Source organism: Delphinus delphis, chromosome 8 (genome assembly GCF_949987515.2).
Source record: "Delphinus delphis chromosome 8, mDelDel1.2, whole genome shotgun sequence".
Classification (NCBI taxonomy): domain Eukaryota; kingdom Metazoa; phylum Chordata; class Mammalia; order Artiodactyla; family Delphinidae; genus Delphinus; species Delphinus delphis.
Genome location: NC_082690.1, coordinates 99,497,036 through 99,520,358, shown reverse-complemented (window position 1 = coordinate 99,520,358; position 23,323 = coordinate 99,497,036). Strand labels below are relative to the sequence as shown.

The window sequence follows — 23,323 nt, the reverse complement described above, 5'->3', positions numbered from 1 at the left end:
TTATGAAAGATCTTCAAGAAAGTGTTAAATTTTATCACTAACTATGCCTAATCTGAGTTTAACAGATGCAGTTGGGAATGCAAGAAAAAAATGCAATAATGGCAAGGAGAACCTTAGCCAAACTGGTTTTCTGTGATCTTGCCATCCTTCCTGAGTTCATGAGGCCTCCTCCCCTCACTGGGCAAGAGCCCAGTGCCCTCAAGGCTTGCCCTTCTAGGTCTGTCTATCATCTGGATGTACAAATGATTGACGGGACTGAATGAGTCCCTCTCCACGTAAGGTGAGAACTCAAAGGTGCCAAGACATTAAGATTCAGATGGCAACATTCAAGTCATCAGTCAGAAGAGAGAAGAAAGGTTTCAGAGGTCTCTGCATTGTCTGGAAAATCTGCTATGCAAAGTCTGCCCCAATTACAGCCCTTCCAAATTGCTTTTCAGACAACTTGTTAATAATTGGGGCCGTGTTCAAGGGCATAGAAGTTCCTTCAGAAATTTTATGTCTGCTTAATTCTATTCCTAGTTGCAAGGACTTAATATGGTTCCAGATGCCCATCAAAGGAGCACTAAGGTAGAACCAAGATGGGGGCTGAATTTGGGCAAAACAGGTAGAATTGAGAGGTACAAGGGGAAAAAACTGAAAGCCAAATAACTCTTTCGTCATCTACATAGGCTCGTAGATCTAGGGTGCTCTATAAGGTAAGATTAATATGGACATGAATATGAAAAGTAAAAGATGAATGACTGCACTTACCCCTCCCTCTTGCTTTGTCTGTCATTTAGCTTATACTTGTCTTGCGTTCTGCTTTGGAAGGAGCTAATCATGCTTCAGTACCTGCTTCCAGTACCCAAAACGCTAACAAGTTTGAAGAGCAAGTTTGAGGTTGGTTTGTTCACCAAAGATAAAGATATCCACTTGTTGCGTAGAATGTGTGTTTGTGGGGAGAAAAGTAGAGGGAAAAGATGTATCGGGAGAAGAAGGAGAGGATGTAATCTTTAAGAATCTCTTCTGGTATCAACTAATGTCTGCATTTGAGGTCATTTTGGAAGTTTTAAAACCTGGGGTTGGGGGTGAATTTGAGAAAAAGGGCTTTTTCTCTCTCCTTGGAGATGTTTTATTACATTTGCCCTGGAGGGTCTTTTTTTTTTTTAAAGAGAAAGGAATGTATCACCCAAATTTCACAGATTTGTAGTTAATTGGTCTCTGGGGTGGAATGGAGAACACATATTCACATAAATGCTCTGAAGACAATGCTTATTAAGCTCTATCCCAGTGGCCAGGTCCTCTGATCCCCCAAGGCTAATCAAGATCTCTTCTGGTACTTGGTGATCAAACTCAGGATAGCAGCAGAACACAAAGGATAAGATAAACACTTACTCTGTAGAAGAAAACACGATTGTATATCTATATCTATATCTATCTATCTATCTATCTATCTATATATCTTTTTAGAAAGTTACTTCTTGTTTATATCTACATAATATATACCCCCAGAAATAATTGTATTGTGTATACACGTTGCATATAAGTATGCAATGTGTATCTACACATGTATTCACATTTACTTTCTTCCACTCCTTCACAGAACCTCTTTGGCCTGAAATATGTTAGATGAATGGGAACTCAATCTTATCAAGCTCCTACCATGTGCTAAGCTATGCGCTAACTGTACTGGGTGCTTTATGTGTGTTAACTTACTAAATACTCCAAAATCCCCCTTGAAGAGGAGGAAACCGAAATTTGGAGAAGCTAAATAAGTTGCTCAAAATCTTATAGTTGGTTAGGGATTGGTTCAATATTTGAACCCGTGACTATATGACACCAAATCCTGCGTATGAATATATGGTATATGTTGTTGTTTTCTTTATTATATTTGTTGTGATGATTGTGATCAGTGGTCTTTTTTTAAAATAAATTTATTTATTTATTATTTATTTTTGGCTGCATTGGGTCTTCGTTGCTGCGCGTGGGCTTTCTCTAGTTGCGGTGAGCGGGGTCTACTCTTTGTTGCAGAGCATGGGCTCCAAGCATGCGGGTTTCAGTAGTTGTGGCACAGGGGTTCAGTAGTTGTGGCTCGAGGGCCCTAGAGCACAGGCTCAGGAGTTGTGGCACACGGGCTTAGTTGCTCTGTGGCATGTGGGATCTTCCCAGACTAGGGATTGAACCCATGTCCCTTGCATTGGCAGGCAGATTCTTAACCAGTGAGCAAACCAGGGAAGTCCCATGATCAGTGGTCTTTGATGTTACTACCATGACTCACTGAAGACCCAGATGATGGTTGTCATTTTTTAGTAATAAAATATTTTTATTTTTTAAAATTAATTAATTTTTTAATTTTATTTTTTTGTATCTTTTAAAATATTTTTAATTTTTATTTTAAAAAAATTTTAACATCTTTATTCGAGTATAATTGCTTTACAGTGTTGTTAGTTTCTGCTGTATAACAGAGTGAATCAGCTATATGTATACATATATCTCCATATCTCCTCCCTCTTGTGTCTCCCTCCTATTGTCCATATCCCACACCTCTAGGTGGTCACAAAGTACAGAGCTGATCTCCCTGTGCTATGCAGCTGCTTCCTACTAGCTATCTATTTAACATTTGGTAGTGTATATATGTCAATGCTACTCTCTCACTTCATCCTAGTTTACACTTCCCCCCTCCCCCGCCACCATGTCCTCAAGTCCATTCTCTACGTCTGTGTCTTTATTCATGTCCTGCCCCTAGGTTCATCAGAACCATTTCTTTTTAGATTCCATATATATGTGTTAGCATACAGTATTTGTTTTTCTCTTTCTGACTTACTTTATATGACAGACTCCAGGTCCATCCACCTCACTACAAATAAATCAATTAAAAAAATTGTTAATTTAATTAAAAATTTTAATTAAAATTTTAATTTTAATTAAATTAACTTAAATTTAACTTAACTTAAATTTAAATAAAAAATTAATTTTAATACATTTTTTAATTTTTAAAATTAAAAATATTTTTATATCTTTTAAAATATTTTTAAATTAAGGCATGTACATAGCTTTTTTAGACATAATGCTATTGAACACTTATACACTACAGAATAGTGTAAACATAAATTTTATGTACACTGGGAAACCAAAAAATTCTTGAGACTCCCTTTACTGTGATTTCCACTTTATTGCAGTGGTCTGGAATCAAACCCACAATATCTCCGAGGTATTCCTGTATTCCCCCAGGATTTTCCCCAAATAAATCGACAATATCTCTCAAGCTTGGGAGGAATAACTTCTCTTCTAAAAGGTTATAGTTTGCGCTTGTTCTCCTGGAGCATGCTGATTTTGAATCTAATAACAGGCTGGTAGCAATAAAGCGTGGTTTGGTGGGTCTTGACGTAAATAGGCATCCTCTTGCAAGGCAATTGCTTCACATGAGGTTAAGAAATGCCACTGAGCAAGGATGGCTAGTCTCTTCAGACAGGTTAAGAGGGATTGTCTCATGGCTAGAGAAGCTCAGGGCAATTCGGGAGTTCAAGATTACCAGCTTCATTTGAGCCTACTAATAAGTCCCTGGTCCGAATCTCAGGGTCTTGTTCTTTTTCAAACATGTCATTACATTAACTTAAGAGGCTCTGCAACCCTCACAGTTAAACTGGGTCCTGATTTTAAGTCTTATCGACCCTGAATCTACAATAAATAAAATATTTATTTTAGTTAGAGAGGGTGTGGGGAAAATGGAACCCACCTACACCGTTGGTGGGAATGTAAATTGGTGCAGCCACTATGGGAAACAGTATGGAGGTTCCTTAAAAAATTAAAAATAGAGTTACCATATGATCCAGCAATCCCACTCTTGGGCACATATCTGGAAAAGACAAGAACTCTAACTTGAAAAGATACACGCACCCCAGTGTTCATAGTGGCATTAGTTATAATGACCAAGACATGGAAGCAACCTAAGAGCCCATTGACAGATGATTGGTTTAAGAAGATGTCACACACACACACACACACACACACACACACACACACACACACACACACGCTGGAATATTAATCAACCATAAAAAAGAATGAAATATTGCCATTTGCAGCAACATGAATGGACCTAGAGAATATCATACTAAGTGAAGTCAGTCAGACAGAGAAAGGCAAATATATGATATCACTTATATGTGGAATCTAAAAAATAATACACGTGAATAATACAAATGAATCTATATACAAAGCAGAAACAGACTCACAGATATAGAAAACAAACTTATGTTTACCAAAGGGGAAAGGGAGGAGGGAGGGGCAAATTAGGGGTATGTGATAAACAGATACAAACTACTGTACATAAAATAGTTAAGCAACAAGGATTTACTGTATAGTACAGGGAACTATATTCAATATCTTGTAATAATCTACAATGGGAAAGAATATGAATATATATATATATATATAAAAAACTGAAAAAAAGAATTAAAATAGCCTGTATTGGGCTTCCCTGGTGGCGCAGTGGTTGGGAGTCTGCCTGCCGATGCAGGGGATGCGGGTTCGTGCCCAGGCCCGGGAGGATCCCGCATGCCGCAGAGCCGCTGGGCCCGTGGGCCATGGCCGCTGGGCCTGCGCGTCCGGAGCCTGTGCTCTGCAATGGGAGAGGCCGCGGCGGTGAGAGGCCCGAGTATCGTAAAAAAAAAAAAAAAAAGCCTGTATTGCTAGCTTTATACATATAGCTGGCTATATATATGTATATATATGCGTAAAATAGAGGCACTCCAGTTGTCTGGGAAGTGAGCTGAGGGTTTAAAACCTCAAGCGTATCGACTTTTTGCTGTAAGCTCTCTAGTGGAGTCAAAAACAAACAGGCCATCTAGTCGTCATAGTAGTCGTCATTACTAACATAATGATCAAGCGCAGCAGTTGCTTGGTTTTCCAAAGTTTCCCTTCAGTGAAAACTTCATCCGAAGCAATTATTATATAAGCAACATATGAGCAAAGTCCTTACCTTGTCTTCTGTTATGTGTGTTTCTAGCTTCGTCAACTGGAATACTAAAGAATGCACTGCATAGATCAATTACAGTAAAGAATTTACTTCCGGTGGGAATGGATGTTAGTAACATACGAAGGTAGGAAAAATAGGGTGTTGAGAGATAACAACTTTGTTTATTGCTTGAAGGTTGTTTATTGCTTGAAGGTCCTGGACAAACCTCCACCCTTGGCCCTTAGGTTTTCTCACTGGTAAAATGAGGTTGTTACAGGGGCTAGAGCAAGAGATAATGAGGCCTTGAACCTTGTAATCTTCTATTATGGGCTTTATGCCTTGAAGGACTTCTTGACTTACAGGGTATTGATTAATTCTGAGAAGACGTTTTGAAGGATCTATTTGAATCTTGATTGGGAGATGCACTGTGAATTTTGCCAACATCAGTTGGAGATTTTGCCCATAAGGAGAATGGTAGTTAATTCGATAAGGACAAATGATCAGTGTTTCCAGAATCAGCTCTAGTACTGTCACAGATGGAACAAATAAAAGATGTCAAAGTGTCATTTAATTTATCTGGTTGGTTAGTTTGATGATGACTATCAAATTCTAGGATTATTTCCCCCTTTTGGGAGAAAGAAATTCAAGCATGGTACTTCTCTAAGAACTCTCAACCTAATAAATGGGTGGGGTGCAGGAACTAAGGAAAAGAGGGTGTGTATCTCTCAAAGGGCTTAAACAATAGGGGATAGGTTCAGAGACAGGAACCTCTTGAGGTTCGTTAGACATCCCCACTATTTGAACTGTTTTAGGACTCCAAGGCAGGGGCTGTTTTCTAATAGCAGGGTTGAGCACCAAGAATGTGGCTCTGGTGTCATTTAGGACTGGAAGAGATTCATCTCCAATCTGGAGAAATGTTTCTCCAAGCCAATTAAGAGGGAGGGTTGGGAAGAGCCCCTGTAGTTGCTGGAAAGATTTGTTAGAGAGCTGCAAGTACTTAGATTTATAACAATATTTTTTCCAATGTCCTGGCTCTTTGCAGTAACAGAAACTAAGAGGGTTTGGCTTCATTTACTAGAGATGAAGGTTAAAAATTACGGTGGTCTTTCTCTTAGGTGACTCATCTAGTGTATGAGAGAGCTGGTTTGCCAGATTAACTAAATCTGGGGTGGACATAGTTTCTCATTCCATCCTGGTCCTTTTTACTGGAAGAGAAAGGTCCCAGTTCAGTCCATAAATAAACATAGAGTTAAAGCTACCCGAGTGGAATTAACATCTGAAGGAAGACCAGAATTTTCTTTAAAAATAATCTGAAGTTGATTGTAATAGTTTTGAACAGGCTCATCAGATTTTTGTGTGTAAACCTGAATTTCATTCCAATCGACAGGTTGTTATTAAAAATTTTTGCTGCAATTTTCATTATATCAATGGTTAAGGAATTTTCATTTTATGTGTTAATCAACACATAATTTCCTAATGGCTCATTTTGAGTTTAAGTCTTATCTAGTAATTCCAAAGAGTCTAATATACTCTAATATTTTCCAGAAGTATAATGTTCACATTATTCATAAGTAATTAGTGTTCCTACTAATATTAATCTCATAATAATAAAAAATTGACAGTGACAGCAAAGGTAATTGTTTATCAAAAATCACTATGCCAAGATTTTCTGAAAATGAAAGTCTTTTTAAAACTATGTCCAAATTAGTTGGCATTTTAATTAAAACATATAGTTAGCTTGTATTTAATGAAAACATATAGTCAGCTGGGAACAATAATAATATACATTACCATGCATTTCTAATAAACTGGTATCAGAATATTACAGTTGGAGGTATTTCTTCAGAGACAAATGGGAATTTAAAAATCAAAATGATAATCTGTCCTATTTGAATAGTTCTTACATAATGGTTTTCATATGGGTTGTATATCATATGATCCTCCCACAAATATACAATGTTGACATGTTTAGGTGCATCTCACAGATGAATGAAGGGCTTATGTGAGATCAGTTGAGGGTCACAAGACCACACAGATGAAAATAGGCAGGATTCAATCCTATGCCATGTGATAACATTATCACTTTTTTTTTTTTGAAACTATAATGCCCACTCTTTGAGACTGTTCTTTCATTATGTCTTGATGCCTCTTTTTAAGAATTAACAGTATGATTTGTTTAAAATGGTACTGTGAATGTGTAACTTACCTGTTCTCAATTACATTAGCCTTCTGAGAATGTATTTGTTCATTAATGTTATTCAACACTTACAATATACTCAGTAAATTCCCCGTCTCCCTGGTCTGGTTTCTTTCCCAGAATTAAACTGCATGAAAGCATCAAGCTCGGGTACTTGAGGAGCTCATGGTAGAGTGATGAGAGCACGATGAGCATACAATGTTTTTGAGGAAGGTCAATTACTACTGCAATGCTGGGTTCTCATATGGATTTTAGTCCCCCAGTCACCTCTTAAAACTCACCCTACGGGCTTCCCTGGTGGCGCAGTGGTTGAGAGTCCGCCTGCCGATGCAGGGGACATGGGTTCGTGCCCCAGTCCGGGAAGATCCCACGTGCCGCGGAGTGGCTGGGCCCGTGAGCCATGGCCGCTGAGCCTGCGCGTCCGGAGCCTGTGCTCCGCAACGGGAGAGGCCACAACAGTGAGAGGCCCGCGTACCGCAAAAAACAAAACAAAACAGACAACTCACCCTACAAATTAGGCATACTTCTACCAGGTGGTAGCAACATTCCATAGTGGGGCTAAACTAGTAGGCATCTCTGAACATAATGGCTTGTTAATAGTTATCTCAGTTGTAACCATGCTGTTTGGGTTCTTTTTTTTTTTTTTTTCTCGGTACGCGCGCCTCTCACTGCTGTGGCCTCTTGCGTTGCGGAGCCCAGGCTCCAGACGCGCAGGCTCAGCGGCCATGGCTCACGGGCCCAGCCGCTCCGCGGCATGTGGGATCCTCCCAGACCGGGGCACGAACCCGCGTCCCCTGCATCGGCAGGCAGACTTTCAACCACTGCGCCACCAGGGAAGCCCGAGAAGATAGGCGTTTTTTGCAGTTTACCCAACTACCCAGGAGAAAGTGATGCTCATTCATTAATAATAATTAAATCTAGTGCTTAAGATGGGGATTGGCACAAGACGAATAAAGCAAAAACGATCTGGGGTTTACAGTAAGCCAAGTGTTAAATAAAACTTTGCAAAGAAGTTTATTCATCATGGAGCATATACACAGATCAGATATACATCAAACAGAATATTTTTGTCACTAAAAGAATCAGATATTTTATAGCTATTTGAAACAGGACGAGGTACATCTGTCTCCAGGGGGCGGCTAGCTAGCTGGAGATAAATTCACTTTAGTAACATTACCACAACTCAGGGTGTGGTGCTCATTTTGCAACGTCTGAAAACCTTTTCCAGATGGCCTGAAGTTAACCACGCTCAGAATAGCTGGCTGCATACGCCAGTGTGCCATTTTTAGTTTTCAGTGAAGAACAAAGCCCCCAAGTTTGTACTTGTGCCAGTGGTACCATTTTTCCTCTAGCTGAAGAAACCACGTGGAAGGGCAAATTACAATTGAAAGTCTGTGTGTAGAGACAGGAATCAAAGCAAAGTGGATAACGTATATCAACGTCTGATGTGCCCGGCTACCGCATCCAGATAGGCTGAGGCCCTGGGCCAGGGAGCTACCAATTTTTCTCCCCAAGCATTCATTTTTCTGTCTTCTAAGTGACCATCTTCCCTTTTAATCAATATATTATTTACAGATTGACTAATTGACAGCTTTTCCTTCTTTTGATCTAAGAAATATTTTGCCTCTAAAATGCCTGGTTTACACATTTTAATTATCTGTTGTGATCTTGTTTTGTGGCTTGTTTTTTAGCATTTCCAGAAACCTGAGTAGTGTCCATATCTACCTTCTACATTTCCCTAATTCTTTGGTAGGTATATATGATTACCCACACTCCCCCATACACACACTCATTCACAAATTAGTAACTGATGCATTAAATGAGCTCTGATGAGATTTTCAACTTTTTTCTAAAGATTACTAGTCTCATGTTTCTGACCTTAAACCTCGGCAAACCTAGAGTTTGCTTGTTTTGCGCTGATCCACACGAATAAGGAAACATTTGCATTTCACTTCCCTGTGTCCAGAAAACGGATCTGGATTTCCCTGACCTACAACGGAGCAGGGAGAGTCTGAGGTCTTGCCTGCAAGGAGATAAAACATGTATCCCAGAATTCTCCCATCATCTTGATCTACCACTATTATCAACCAGGGTTCTTGACCTCCTTAATTAATAGAAATTGGTCAGAGGCCAGACAAGAAATTCAGGAAAGGCTTTGTTGGGGCCCCTGCTGCAGCACAGGGAAGTGAGAACAAGCAAGAGATTCCCTTGCTTGCCAGCTCCCTGAGCGGGGGGCATGGGGGCGGGGCGAGCTTGTTCCTTATATGGGTGAAGGTAGGGGTGTGTCCAGGGGTTGGGCTGGAGCGGGGTCGCTTAGGTGGTTTGCCCACCCCTTAGGTGGAGTGTTGTGTGCAGGGGGCATGCACAGTACCCTACTTTTGCTCTGGGCTCTTCAAAAGTGGCAGTTGGGTTTTTTGTCTCTTTGTATGTTTTGTCCAGAATTTGCCCTAACTGTGCATGCATGCAGTTACTTTTAGTCCCATACAGTTTCTTTGTATTTTGTGGCCCAAGGAAAGGTGTGTCCCCATGCGAGCGTTGCAGCACTGCAGCAAAGGGTCCCGGGTCCCAGCCTGTCTCAAGGCTACTTTCTCTGAATTTTTGGTGCACCTCCTTGTCTGTAACATCTCCTAAATAACTGGGGAAGAAAAACCAACTGTTTAGTTTTGTTTTTTTGGGTTTTTTTGCGGTACGCGGGCCTCTCACCGCTGTGGTCTCTCCCGTTGCGGAGCACAGGCTCCGGACGCGCAGGCTCAGCAGCCATGGCTCACGGACCCAGCCGCTCCGCGGCAGGCGGTATCTTCCCGGACCGGGGCACGAACCCATGCCCCCCGCATCGGCAGGCGGACTTTCAACCACTGCGCCACCAGGGAAGCCCCCAACTGTTTACTTTTGACTTTTGCTGGTTTTATTCCCTCCTCACTCTTCATGCTTCCCTATCCCTTTCTAATGATGGCCCGAATCTCCTATGTGCAATACCACATATGATCTGGCCAGGGACGAGATTCCCTTCATTCCTACAAGTAAAGAAATAGCCATGGCGGGCTCTTGCAGTCATGGCTTGGAACTGTTATAAACTGGGTGTGGCAGCATCTCCCATCAGTGTTGCCAGACTAGATGGCTGGCACCATCTGGCTGGAAGACAGAAAAACCACACACTTTGGTGGGACCACACTCTAGAAATAAACAGGCATCTGGGATCCAGGGAGACCTCACAGAAGAACAGAGGTTTCATCTCTCTCCAAGTTCTTCTGAAATAGAATCACGATGTCTGATTGGACTTATATATCAACATAAGTAGAAAAACTGGCATGTGTAAAGTATCACGTTGATATTGTATGGTATATTCTTTATTCTAATAAAACCTCTTTTTTATGCAAAGGAAGGCTGGGTTGTTTTCATCTTACGGAATCCTTAAGGAGCAAAATTGATCCACATGGACCAGAGGGAGGAGATCCTTATATCAGATACACAATAAAACCCATAGTCCATTTTCTAACAACTATAAGCTAAGGAAGCAGCATAGCAGGGATCGTTTCACCCTTCAACTTGATCCCCAGTCTAGAAAACAACCTCTCTGGGGTTGAGAAGCAGCTGGGAGGTGTCCTTGAGCCTAATCAAGAAGAGGTGGGTTCTGGGAAGTCCTGCATCTCAGCACTCCTACCAGTCCAATCTTTCCTTTACTTATTTCATGTATCCTGTGACATACACTATTTATAATTTGCTGTTATCATCTGTGCTATCTCTCTGGATGACACTTTTTTTTTTTTTCTTCCAGTTCCTCTTTTTACCCAAAGGCAAAGCAAGTATTCCTTCTCTGTTTCACACTTTTGGTGTCTGTGGCTTCCAGATCTCTGAAGGTTCTGGAATTGTTTTTCATCATATGTGCTATTCCTGGTAGTTTTCCAACAGAATGTCATATGTGAGATTTTCCTGCTTTGGCCAGTTAAACACCTTTGAGGAAAACTCTAGCCTTCTTTATTCATTTGATTTAATTTTGTTTAACAATTACAATTAGGTATAACTCACTGTGAAGGGGAAAATATTTGTTAGTTTGAAGGGGAAAATAACCTTTTCTGTCCTCAGCCATCATTGCTTGAATGGGATTGGTTCCAACTCTGGGTTTCAGGGTTGAACCCCGACGGGCTTAGGACAATTAGAAAATATCTGAAATGCAAATCAAAACCACAATGAGGTATCATCTCACACCTGTCAGAATGGGTGTCATCAAAAAGTCTACAAATAATAAATGCTGGAGAGGATGTAGAGAAAAAGGAACCCTCCTACACTGTTGGTGGGAATGTAAATTGGCATAGCCACTAAGGAGAACAGTATAGAAGTTCCTTAAAAAACTAAAAATAGAGCTACCATATGATCCAGCAATCCCACTACTGGGCATATATCTGGAAAACACACAGAAACTCTAATTCAAAAAGATACATGCACCCTAATGTTCATAGCAGCACAATTTACAATAGCCAAGACATGGAAGCAACCCAAGTGCCCATCGAAAGAAGATTGGTTTGAGAAGATGGGTTATTACTCAGTCATAAAAAAACAATGAAATATTGCCATTTGCAGCAACATCCGTGGACCTAGAGAATATCATACTAAGTGAAGTAAGTCAGACAGAGAAAGACAAATATTATATGATATCACTTATATGTGGAACCTAAAAATAATGCAAATGAATGTATATACAAAACAAAAATAGACTCACGGATGCAGAAAACAAACTTATAGTTACCAAAGGGGGAAAGGGAAGAGGGATAAATTAGGAGTATGGGATTAACAGATACAAACTACTGTACATAAAATACATAAGCTTCAAGGGTTTACTGTATAACACAGGGAACTATATTCAATATCTGTAATAACCGATAATGGAAAATGATCTGAAAAAATATATAACTGAATCACTTTGCTGTACACCTAAAACTAACACAATATTGTAAATCAACTATACTTCAACTAAAAAAAAGAAAATATCTGATAGCCGTTGCAACTAGCTTAGTGTCGAAGTGAGGGGTATAGCCCAGTCAAAACCAGAAAGATGCAAGGAGATGTTTGCTGGGCCTTTTGGGAGAGAAATGTTTTTCTCTTCTGTGGAAGCTACAAGAAGAGATGCTCTCTTCTTTTGGATGATGTGAAGTGACTCTGTGAGATCTAGAACTTGTACAATTTTATTACCACGGGATGGAACATTTCTGCATAAGGCAAATGAAACAAAAATGAAGAGACTGGACGTTTATGATACTGTTTGAGCCACTGAATCACAATTTCTCTCACTACTTTTTTTCTTTTAAGCTTTCAAATTGCACATCTTTTATTGAATAGATCAATTATAAAGGTTATTTTTTAATTGCCAAAAGGTACATGAATGAAGTTAAAATGAAGAGAGAAACGCACCGATAATTCCTGTTAAAGAGTAAAACCTACACGGAAATTATATAAAACAGATTGATACTGATCTACTAACTGACACATTAAATTGGATATAGAGTATTTAAACTAAGCAAACAGGTGGCAGAAAGCTCAAAGAAACTAAGAGGGCTAGCAGAATGGTACATAAATAATCAGCAAGCCAAATATACAGGAGACAGAGAAAAGAAAACAAAATAGTATATATCTGTGACTCTAATATCAATGAAATGAACTGCATTTTGAAAATGAAGCTTTAGTAATTTCAAGAGTCCAAAATATGTACCCAGTAATATCCCTCAAAGAAAGATCTGCATTTAATTACTCGTTAAATTCTTCACCAACTTCCACTTCTACAGTCCAACATATTATGACTACTTCAGTTTTATGAGCTAATAGATTCACTTGATTGTTTTGATCAGTTCTTTTTTTTCTGTCATTAAAAATGAAAGATTCCTGATCCTGGAAGTAATTGTGTAATATATACCAAGAATCAAAAAAATATGATTCTTTTTGCGAAAGTCAACCCTATTCTTAATATATTAATTACTTACTGCTGTGCAAGAAATTGTTACAAAACTTTGTGCCTTGAAACAAAAAGAGATATTTATTATCTCATCCAGTTTCTGTGGATCAGGAATCCAGGGGCAACTTGGCTGTGTGGTTCCAGCTCGGGGTCTCTCATGAGGCTGCATTCAGTAGTTGGTCAAGGCGTAGGCTTCTGAAGCTAGATCGAGGCTGGAGGATCCACTTCCAAATAGATCTCTCACATAGCTCGCAAGTTGGTGCTGACTGATGACAGAGAACAATATTCTCGGTTGCATGGGTTAGCCCTGTTATATATAGGAAGGGTCTACGTAAGTTCAAGGATCATTGGGGACCATTTTGAAGGCTGCCTGTCCCCCTCATTAGAAATGTTTCAGAGTAACGATATTCGAAACATTCACTGAAAATTTGGAAACAATTTATATGCTATGTGAAGAAAATGGTTAAATACGTTAAGGTAAAGTCAGGGGTCTATTACAATGCACATGGAGGAAAATAATATTTGTAATGCACTCATGAGGTTTTGATAATCAATCCACAAATTTAGGGACTCAAGAAATAATTTCTATTATTTTTCCATCACATTATTTTTCCTTTGCACTCCCCTTACTTCTCTACTGGGAAAAAAATTGGTTAATTCAAGGGTCCTTCGCTCTTCTCCCTACATTTGTGTCTAAGTTCTAGAGGGCTTGAATGATGCCAGGACAACGGGGGCTCAGGTCCTTGACCTCTCTCCATAGCAGCATCTCCTGAAATATCTATTGCCTCATCAGATTCCTGGCTGTCAAATCACAAATGGAATTCTGCTGCTGAATGCCATTTATCCCCATCATCAAGACATGTTAGGTCTGATGACTATTCGTAGCTACTCTTGGTTCAATGGGAACTGTTGAGGAGACTCTGTAGAACCCAAGCCGTCACTTCCCAGTGGACCTGAAGCACTATGATTACATTCTCTTAAGTTTCTGCCTGCCGACCCAGCCTCTATCCATCTTTTGGTTAGGGTCTCTCTGTTCTTGGTGTCCCTAAACTTATTTGATAGCTGTGCTATTGCCCTTGGGCTGTGTCTATAAGCCATCCTGAAGACTCACTCATGTTTTTGACCTCATCACGTCTGCTTCAAACTCCTTTTGCTGTCACATCTCTTCTCTGAGGCTCAAAAACCTAACAACGTATCTGCTTGAAATAAGGGAATGGTTAGATATGTGGGGAAGAATATATTAGGTAAAACTTTGAAAATATTTCAAAAATATTCTCTTTAAGCTGTCACATACAGCTAAGTGCAAAATTTAAAAAGAGGGTTGGATGAGAATAAACCAAGAGATTAAAGACATGTTAGAAGCATGAGCAGACCTTATTTCTAATACATCACAACTAATATATTAGAAATAGGCTGGCCTCTTCTATCCCCTCTAAGATGTCCTTCCCACGTAGTGTCTGGGGAGAGAAAAGCCAGACCTTGAGGATCAAAGGACAATGACTTAGTCTACCTTAGTGTCTTGGCTACAAAACAAAAATTACTTCTCTTCTTGTACATTTTGAGAGAGAAGACAGCAAAGTGGGGTGAAGGGAGGTGGAAGGACTCCTCGGTGTGTGTTTTGGGGAGATCAGTTTATTAACTTTTCAAAGTTTCCTACACACTTCGCCCAGTTCTCCCTGTTTTTTCCTCCTTGTCTCTGTACCCTTGTCTCTACCCTTGCCTCTACCCTCCTATTCTCCCTTTCCTTCTCTTTCACGCCTTTAAACCAAACAGTTGGAGCTATGGGAGAGAAGAGAACTATTTATGTTTCTTATTCCCGATTCCAAATCTCTGTAAGGTCTTTCTGAACATGATCCGTCTATGCAGTGCCATCCTAAAGTAAAAAACAGAAACCAAAAACGCATTCAAGATAGGATGGTAGAGAGTTGAGACTCACTCTGCTGTAAAGAATCAGACACAGGGAGTTGGGAAAAAGTCTGGACCTGCCGAAGAAGCAAGGGACTTTTTCTTCCCTCTTTGTTATCTGGTGCGCGAGGAGAGGGGATTAAGAGCGCTGCTTAAAGGAGCTCCAGAGACTGGCGCGAGCCGCGGCTAACAGCGCGGACCCCAGAGACGGGCATGAGATGCTAAGGCAGCTGCTGCCGCCACCAAGAAGCCTGTGTGCGAGCACAGGTCACTCTCCACACCTCCCTTCCGGGGAGCCTGTGCAGCCCGCCACTGCCAGGGTCCCGGAATCCAGGGACAACTCCCCCGGGAGAACGCACGGCGCGCCTCAGGCTGGTGCAACGTCAGGCCGGCCTCTGCTGCCGCAGGCTCGGCCCGCATCGTGCCCCTCCCCCCCCCCCCACCCCGGGCCTGAGTGAGCCAGAGCCCCCGATTCAGCGGCTCCTTTAACCCCGTCCTGTCTGAGCGAACAACAGACGCCCTCTGGCAACCTACACGCAGAGGCGGGGCCAAATCCAAAGCTGAACCCCGGGAGCTATGCGAACAAAGAAGAGGAAGGGAAATCTCTCCCAGCAGCCTCAGAAGCAGCGGATTAAACCTCCACAATCAACCTGATGTACCTGCATCTGTGGAATACACGAATAGACAACGAATCCTCCCAAATTGAGGAGGTGGACTTTGGGAGCAAGATTTATGATTTTTTCCCCTTTTCCTCTTTTTGTGAGTGTGTATGTGTATGTTTCTGTGTGACATTTTGTCTGTATAGCTTTACTTTCACCATTTGTCCTAGGGTTCTATCCGTCCGTTTTTTCGTTCTTTTTACTTAAAAAAATTTTTTTTTCTTAATAATTATTTTTCTATTTTAGTAATTTTATTTTACCTTACTTTATTTTCTTTTCTTTTATCCTCTTTCTTTCTCTTTCTTTCTTTCTTTCTTTCTTTCTTTCTTTCTTTCTTTCTTTCTTTCTTTCTTTCTTTCTTTCTTTCTTTCTTTCCTTCTTTCTTTCTTTCTACTTTTTCTCCCTTTTATTCTGAGCCGTGTGGATGAAAAGCTCTTGGTGCTGCAGCCAGGAGTCAGTGCTGTGCCTCTGAGGTGGGAGAGCCAACTTCAGGACACTGGTCACCAAGAGACCTCCCAGCTCCACGTAATATCAAACGGCGAAAATCTCCCGGAGATCTCCATCTCAACACCAGCACCCAGCTTCACTCAACGACCAGCAAGCTACAGTGCTGGACACCGTATGCCAAACAACTAGCAAGACAGGAACACAACCCCACCCATTAGCAGAGAGGCTGCCTAAAATCATAATAAGGCCACAGACACCCCAAAACATACCACCAGACATGGACCTGCCCACCAGAAAGACAAGATCCAGCCTCATCCACCACAACACAGGCACTAGTCCCCTCCACCAGGAAGCCTACACAACCCACTGAACCAACTTTAGCCACTGGGGACAGACACCAAAAACAACGGGAACTACGAACCTGCAGCCTGCAAAAAGGAGACCCCAAACACAGTAAGATAAGCAAAATGAGAAGACAGAAAAACACACAGCAGATGAAGGAGCAAGATAAAAACCCACCAGACCTAACAAATGAAGAGGAAATAGGCAGTCTACCTGAAAAAGAATTCAGAATAATGATAGTAAAGATGATCCAAAATCTTGGAAATAGAATGGACAAAATGCAAGAAACATTTAACAAGGACCTAGAAGAACTAAAGATGAAACAAACAACGATGAACAACACAATAAATGAAATTAAAAATACTCTAGAAGGGATCAATAGCAGAATAACTGAGGCAGAAGAACAAATAAGTAACTTGGAAGATAAAATAGTGGAAATAACTACTGCAGAGCAGAATAAAGAAAAAAGAATGAAAAGAACTGAGGACAGTCTCAGAGACCTCTGGGACAACATTAAACACATCAACATTCGAATTATAGGGGTTCCAGAAGAAGAAGAGGAAAAGAAAGGGACTGAGAAAATATTTGAAGAGATTATAGTTGAAAACTTCCCTAATATGGGAAAGGAAATAGTGAATCAAGTCCAGGAAGCACAGAGAGTCCCATACAGGATAAATCCAAGGAGAAACATGCCAAGACACATATTAATCAAACTGTCAAAAATTAAATACAAAGAAAACATATTAAAAGCAGCAAGGGAAAAACAACAAGTAACAAACAAAGGAATCCCCATAAGGTTAACATCTGATCTTTCAGCAGAAACTCTGCAAGCCAGAAGGGACTGGCAGGACATATTTAAAGTGATGAAGGAGAAAAACCTACAACTAAGATTACTCTACCCAGCAAGGATCTCATTCAGATTAGATGCAGAAATTAAAACCTTTACAGACAAGCAAAAGCTGAGAGAGTTCAGCACCACCAAACCAGCTTTACAACAAATGCTAAAGGATCTTCTCTAAGCAAGAAACACAAGAGAAGGAAAAGACCTATAATAACAAACCCAAAACAGTTAAGAAAATGGGAATAGGAACACACATATCAATAATTACCTTAAAAGTAAATGGATTAAATGCTCCCACCAAAAGACACAGACTGGCTGAATGGATACAAAAACAAGACCCATATATATACTGTCTACAAGAGACCCACTTCAGACCTAGAGACACATACAGACTGAAAGTGAGAGGATGGAAAAAGATATTCCATGCAAATGGAAACCAAAAGAAAGCTGGAGTAGCAATTCTCATATCAGACAAAATAGACTTTAAAATAAAGATTATTAGAAGAGACAAAGAAGGACACTATATAATGGTCAAGGGATTGATCCAAGAAGATATAACAATTGTAAATATTTATGCACCCAACATAGGAGCACCTCAATACATAAGGCAAATACTAACAGCCATAAAAGGGGAAATCGACAGTAACACATTCATAGTAGGGGACTTTAACACCCCAGTTTCACCAATGGACAGATCATCCAAAATGAAAATAAATAAGGAAACACAAGCTTTAAATGATACATTAAACAAGATGGACTTAATTGATATTTATAAGATATTCCATCCAAACACAACAGAATACACATTTTTCTCAAGTGCTCATGGAACATTCTCCAGGATAGATCATATCTTGGGTCACAAATCAAGCCTTGAAGAAATTGAAATTGTATCAAGTATCTTTTGCGACCACAACACTATGAGACTAGATATCCATTACAGGAAAAGATCTGTAAAAAATACAAACACATGGAGGCTAAACAATACACTACTTAATAACGAAGTGATCACTGAAGAAATCAAAGAGGAAATCAAAAAATACCTAGAAACAAATGACAATGGAGACACAATGACTCAAAACCTATGGAATGCAGCAAAAGCAGTTCTAAGAGGGAAGTTCATAGAAATACAATCCTACCTTAAGAAACAGGAAACATCTCGAATAAATAACCTAACCTTACACCTAAAGCAATTAGAGAGAGAAGAACAAAAAACCCCCAAAGTTAGCAGAACGAAAGAAATCATAAAGATCAGATCAGAAATAAGTGAAAAAGAAATGAAGGAAACGATAGCAAAGATCAATAAAACTAAAAGCTGGTTCTTTGACAAGATCAACAAAATTGATAAACCACTAGCCAGACTCATCAAGAAAAAAAGGGAGAAGATTCAAATCAATAGAATTAGAAATGAAAAAGGAGAAGTAACAACTGACACTGCAGAAATACAAAAGATCATGAGAGATGACTACAAGCAACTATATGCCAATAAAATGGACAACCTGGAAGAAATGGACAAATTCTTAGAAATGCACAAACTGCCAAGACTGAATCAGGAAGAAATAGAAGATATGAACAGACCAATCAGAAGCACTGAAATTGAAACTGTGATTAAAAATCTTCCAACAAACAAAAGCCCAGGACCAGATGGCTTCACAGGCAAATTCTATCAAACGTTTAGAGAAGAGCTAACACCTATCCTTCTCAAACTCTTCCAAAATATAGCAGAGGGAGGAACACTCCCAAACTCATTCTACGAGGCCACCATCACCCTGATACCAAAATCAGACAAGGATATCACAAAGAAAGAATACTACAGGCCAATATCACTGGTGAACATAGATGCAAAAATCCTCAACAAAATACTAGCAAACAGAATCCAACAGCACATTAAAAGGATCATACACCATGATCAAGTGGGGTTTATTCCAGGAATGCAAGGATTCTTCAATATATGCAAATCAATCAATGTGATACACCATATTAACCAAATGAAGGAGAAAAACCATATGGTCATCTCAATAGATGCAGAGAAAGCTTTTGACAAAATTCAACACCTATTTATGATAAAAACCCTCCAGAAAGTAGGGATAGAGTGAACTTTCCTCAACATAATAAAGGCCATATATGACAAACCCACAGCCAACATCGTCCTCAATCTTGAAAAACTGAAAGCACTTCCACTAAGATTAGGAAGAAGACAAGGTTGCCCACTCTCACCACTCTTATTCAACATAGTTTTGGAAGTTTTAGCCACAGCAATCAGAGAAGAAAAGGAAATAAAAGGAATCCAAATCGGAAAAGAATAAGTAAAGCTGTCACTGTTTGCAGATGACATGATAGTATACATAGAGCATCCTAAAGATGCTACCAGAAAACTACTAGAGCTAATCAATGAATTTGGTAAAGTAGCAGGATACAAAATTAATGCACAGAAATCTCTTATATTCCTATACACTAATGATGAAAAATCTGAAAGTGAAATCAAGAAAACACTCCCATTTACCATTGCAACAAAAAGAATAAAATATCTAGGAATAAACCTACCTAAGGAGACAAAAAGCCTATATGAAGAAAATTATAAGACACTGATGAAAGAAATTAAAGATGATACAAATAGATGGAGAGATATACCATGTTCTTGGATTGGAAGAATCAACATTGTGAAAATGACTCTACTACCCAAAGCAATCTACAGATTCAATGCAATCCCTTTCAAACTACCACTGGCATTTTTCACAGAACTAGAACAAAAAATTTCACAATTTGTATGGAAACACAAAAGACCCCGAATAGCCAAAGCAATCTTGAGAACAAAAAACGGAGCTGGAGGAATCAGGCTCCCTGACTTCAGACTATACTACAAAGCTACAGTAATCAAGACAGTATGGTACTGGCACAAAAACAGAAAGATAGATCAGTGGAACAGGATAGAAAGCCCAGAGATAAACCCATGCACATATGGTCACCTTATCTTTGATAAAGAAGGCAGGAATGTACAGTGGAGAAAGGACAGCCTCTTCAATAAGTGGTGCTGGGAAAACTGGACAGGTACATGTAAAAGTTTGAGATTAGATCACTCCCTAACACCATACATAAAAATAAGCTCAAAATGGATTAAAGACCTAAATGTAAGGCCAGACACTATAAAACTCTTAGAGGAAAATATAGGTAGAACACTCTATGACATAAATCACAGCAAGATCCTTTTTGACCCACCTCCTAGAGAATTGGAAATAAAAACAAAAAAAAACCAAATAGGACCTAATGAAAATTAAAAGCTTTTGCACAGCAAAGGAAACCATAAACAAGACCAAAAAACAACCCTCAGAATGTGAGAAAATATTTGCAAATGAAGCAACTGACAAAGGATTAATCTCCAAAATTTATAAGCAGCTCATGCAGCTCAATAACAAAAAAACAAACAACCCAATCCAAAAATGGGCAGAAGATCTAAATAGACATTTCTCCAAAGAAGATATACAGACTGCCAACAAACACATGAAAGAATGCTCAACATCATTAATCATTAGAGAAATGCAAATCAAAACTACAATGAGATATCATCTCACACCGGTCAGATTGGCCATCATCAAAAAACCTAGAAACAATAAAGGCTGGAGAGGGTGTGGAGAAAAGAGAACACTCTTGCACTGCTGGTGGGAATGTGAATTGGTACAGCCACTATGGAGAACAGTATGGAGGTTCCTTAAAAAAAATACAAATAGAACTACCATATGACCCCCAAATCCCACTACTGGGCATATACCCTGAGAAAACCATAATTCAAAAAGAGTCATGTACCAAAATGTTCATTGCAGCTCTATTTATAATAGCCTGGAGTTGGAAACAACCTAAGTATTCATCATTGGATGAATGGATAAAGAAGATGTGGCACATATATACAATGGAATATTACTCAGCCATAAAAAGAAATGAAATTGAGCTATTTGTAGTGAGGTGGATGGACCTAGAGTCTGTCATACAGAGTGAAGTAAATCAGAAAGAGAAAAACAAATACCGTATGCTAACACATATATATGGAATTTAAGGGGAAAATAATGTCATGAAGAACCTAGGGGTAAGACAGGAATGAAGACACAGACCTACTAGAGAATGGACTTGAGGATATGGGGAGGGGGAAGGGTAAGCTGTGACAAAGCGAGAGAGAGGCATGGACATATATACACTACCAAATGTAAAATAGATAGCTAGTGGGAAGCAGCTGCATAGCACAGGGAGATCAGGTAGGTTGTTTGTGACTACCTGGAGGGGTGGGATAGGGAGGGTGGGAGGGAGGGAGATGCAAGAGGGAAGAGACATGGGAACATATGTATATGTGTAATTGATTCACTTTGTTATGAAGCAGAAACTAACACACCATTGCAAAGCAATTATACTCCAATAAAGATGTTTTATATATATATATATATAAGTAAATCAATAAAGTAAGTACAAATAAAAAATAATGAAAAAGTATTTTTTTTAATGTGTAAGATTGTCAAAGAGTAAAGCTAAATAATTATGGGCAGTGTTGAATGGGATGGTAAGGTATATTGTCATAAAATCTTGAACTTGTGTAAACTAGTACCAATTTTTAGACAGCGGTTTGGCAACATCTGTGTGCTTATGTGTGTGCACACGTGTGTGTGCAGAAAAATTTGCCACAAACTATCACGTATAACTGAGAAACGGGATTCCCAATGTTTTTTTAAATACTTTTTATAATTTCTTACATTGTTTAAAAAAGTTATCTTGACTATGGATAATTTTTGTCCAAAAACATGAGACTATATCCAAAACAAGTATGCTTCATAATATTAAAAATAGACAATCATTAACCCAAACTTCTGCAGTTTGAAGGGACTTCAAGACAAGGGCTGGAGGAAGGAACAATACAACAGGCACCAAATTTATCCTCTTGGGATTCTCAGATTCTCCCAAGCTCAAGATTGGTCTCTTTTCAGTGTTCTTGGGGACTTACCTCTTGACAGTGGCCTGGAACCTGGGTTTCATTATCCTGATTAGGATGGACTCCTCCATACATACACCCATGTACTTCTTCCTCAGCAGCTTATCTTTATCCTTCTTAGATTTCTGCTATGTTACTTCTACAACACCCAAAATGCTCTCAGACTTCTTCCGGAAGCCTGAATTCATCTCCTTTATGGGATGCACCATGCAATACTTCTTTTTCGCTAGCCTGGGTCTGACGGAATGCTGTCTCCTGGCAGCGAAGGCTTATGATGGCTATGTTGCTGTTTGTAATCCTCTGCTCTACACAGGTATCATGTCCCCCACCCTCTGTGTGCAGGTGGTGGTTGGAGCGTATATAGTTGGATTCTCTGGCTCATTGATCCAACTGTGTGCTTTACTTCAGCTCCATTTCTGTGGACCAAATGGTATCAATCACTTCTGTGACCTGCCTCAATTATTAGTCCTCTCCTGCTCTGAAACCTTTCTCCTACAAGTGATAAAGTTTCTGATAGGAGTGATTTTTGGTGTGGCATCCGTCTTAATCATCGTGATATCTTATGGTTATATCCCTGCCACCATCCTGAAGATCAGCTCAGTTGAAGGCAGGGCCAAGGACTTCAACACCTGTGCTTCTCACCTGGCAGCAGTGACGTTTTTCTTTGGATCAGAACTCTTTGTCCGTATGCACCCCAGCACTGATCATTCTCTGGGCTATGACAAGATGGCATGGGCTATGACAAGATGGCTATGACAAGAATGGGACTAAACACAGGTCAGTAAATGATCTTTCTCATACACAACATCACAAGTAGAACAACAACCACTTTGTTATAGACTTCAAACTCTCTGGGTGCCTAGGTAAATTCCAGTTGATGAAAATGGGGATGTGGAGAGAACCATAACTTTAGACTTTGACATAACTTCCTCACCATGGAAAATAATACCACACGGAGTTTCGTCTAGAGTTTGTTTTCTGAGTTTCTATTTTTAGAACCTAACACCAATAGGAGAATGAACAAGGGATTTCTATGATACTATCCTGACCCGGGAGAGCTAAAGTACAAAGAAAAGAAGTGATCAT

At 39.7% G+C, this 23,323-nt stretch overlaps 1 protein-coding gene across 1 annotated transcript; it reads left to right on the top strand.

Annotated features, from left to right (window-relative positions):
* The first annotated feature begins 578 nt into the window (after positions 1 to 578).
* LOC132430317 (olfactory receptor 5AN6-like) lies at positions 579 to 22,993 on the top strand. The gene is made up of 2 exons (XM_060019707.1): positions 579 to 604; positions 22,129 to 22,993. Exons 1-2 carry the CDS (start codon positions 579 to 581, stop codon positions 22,991 to 22,993), a joined length of 891 nt encoding a protein of 296 aa, XP_059875690.1.
* Positions 22,994 to 23,323: the final 330 nt, after the last annotated feature.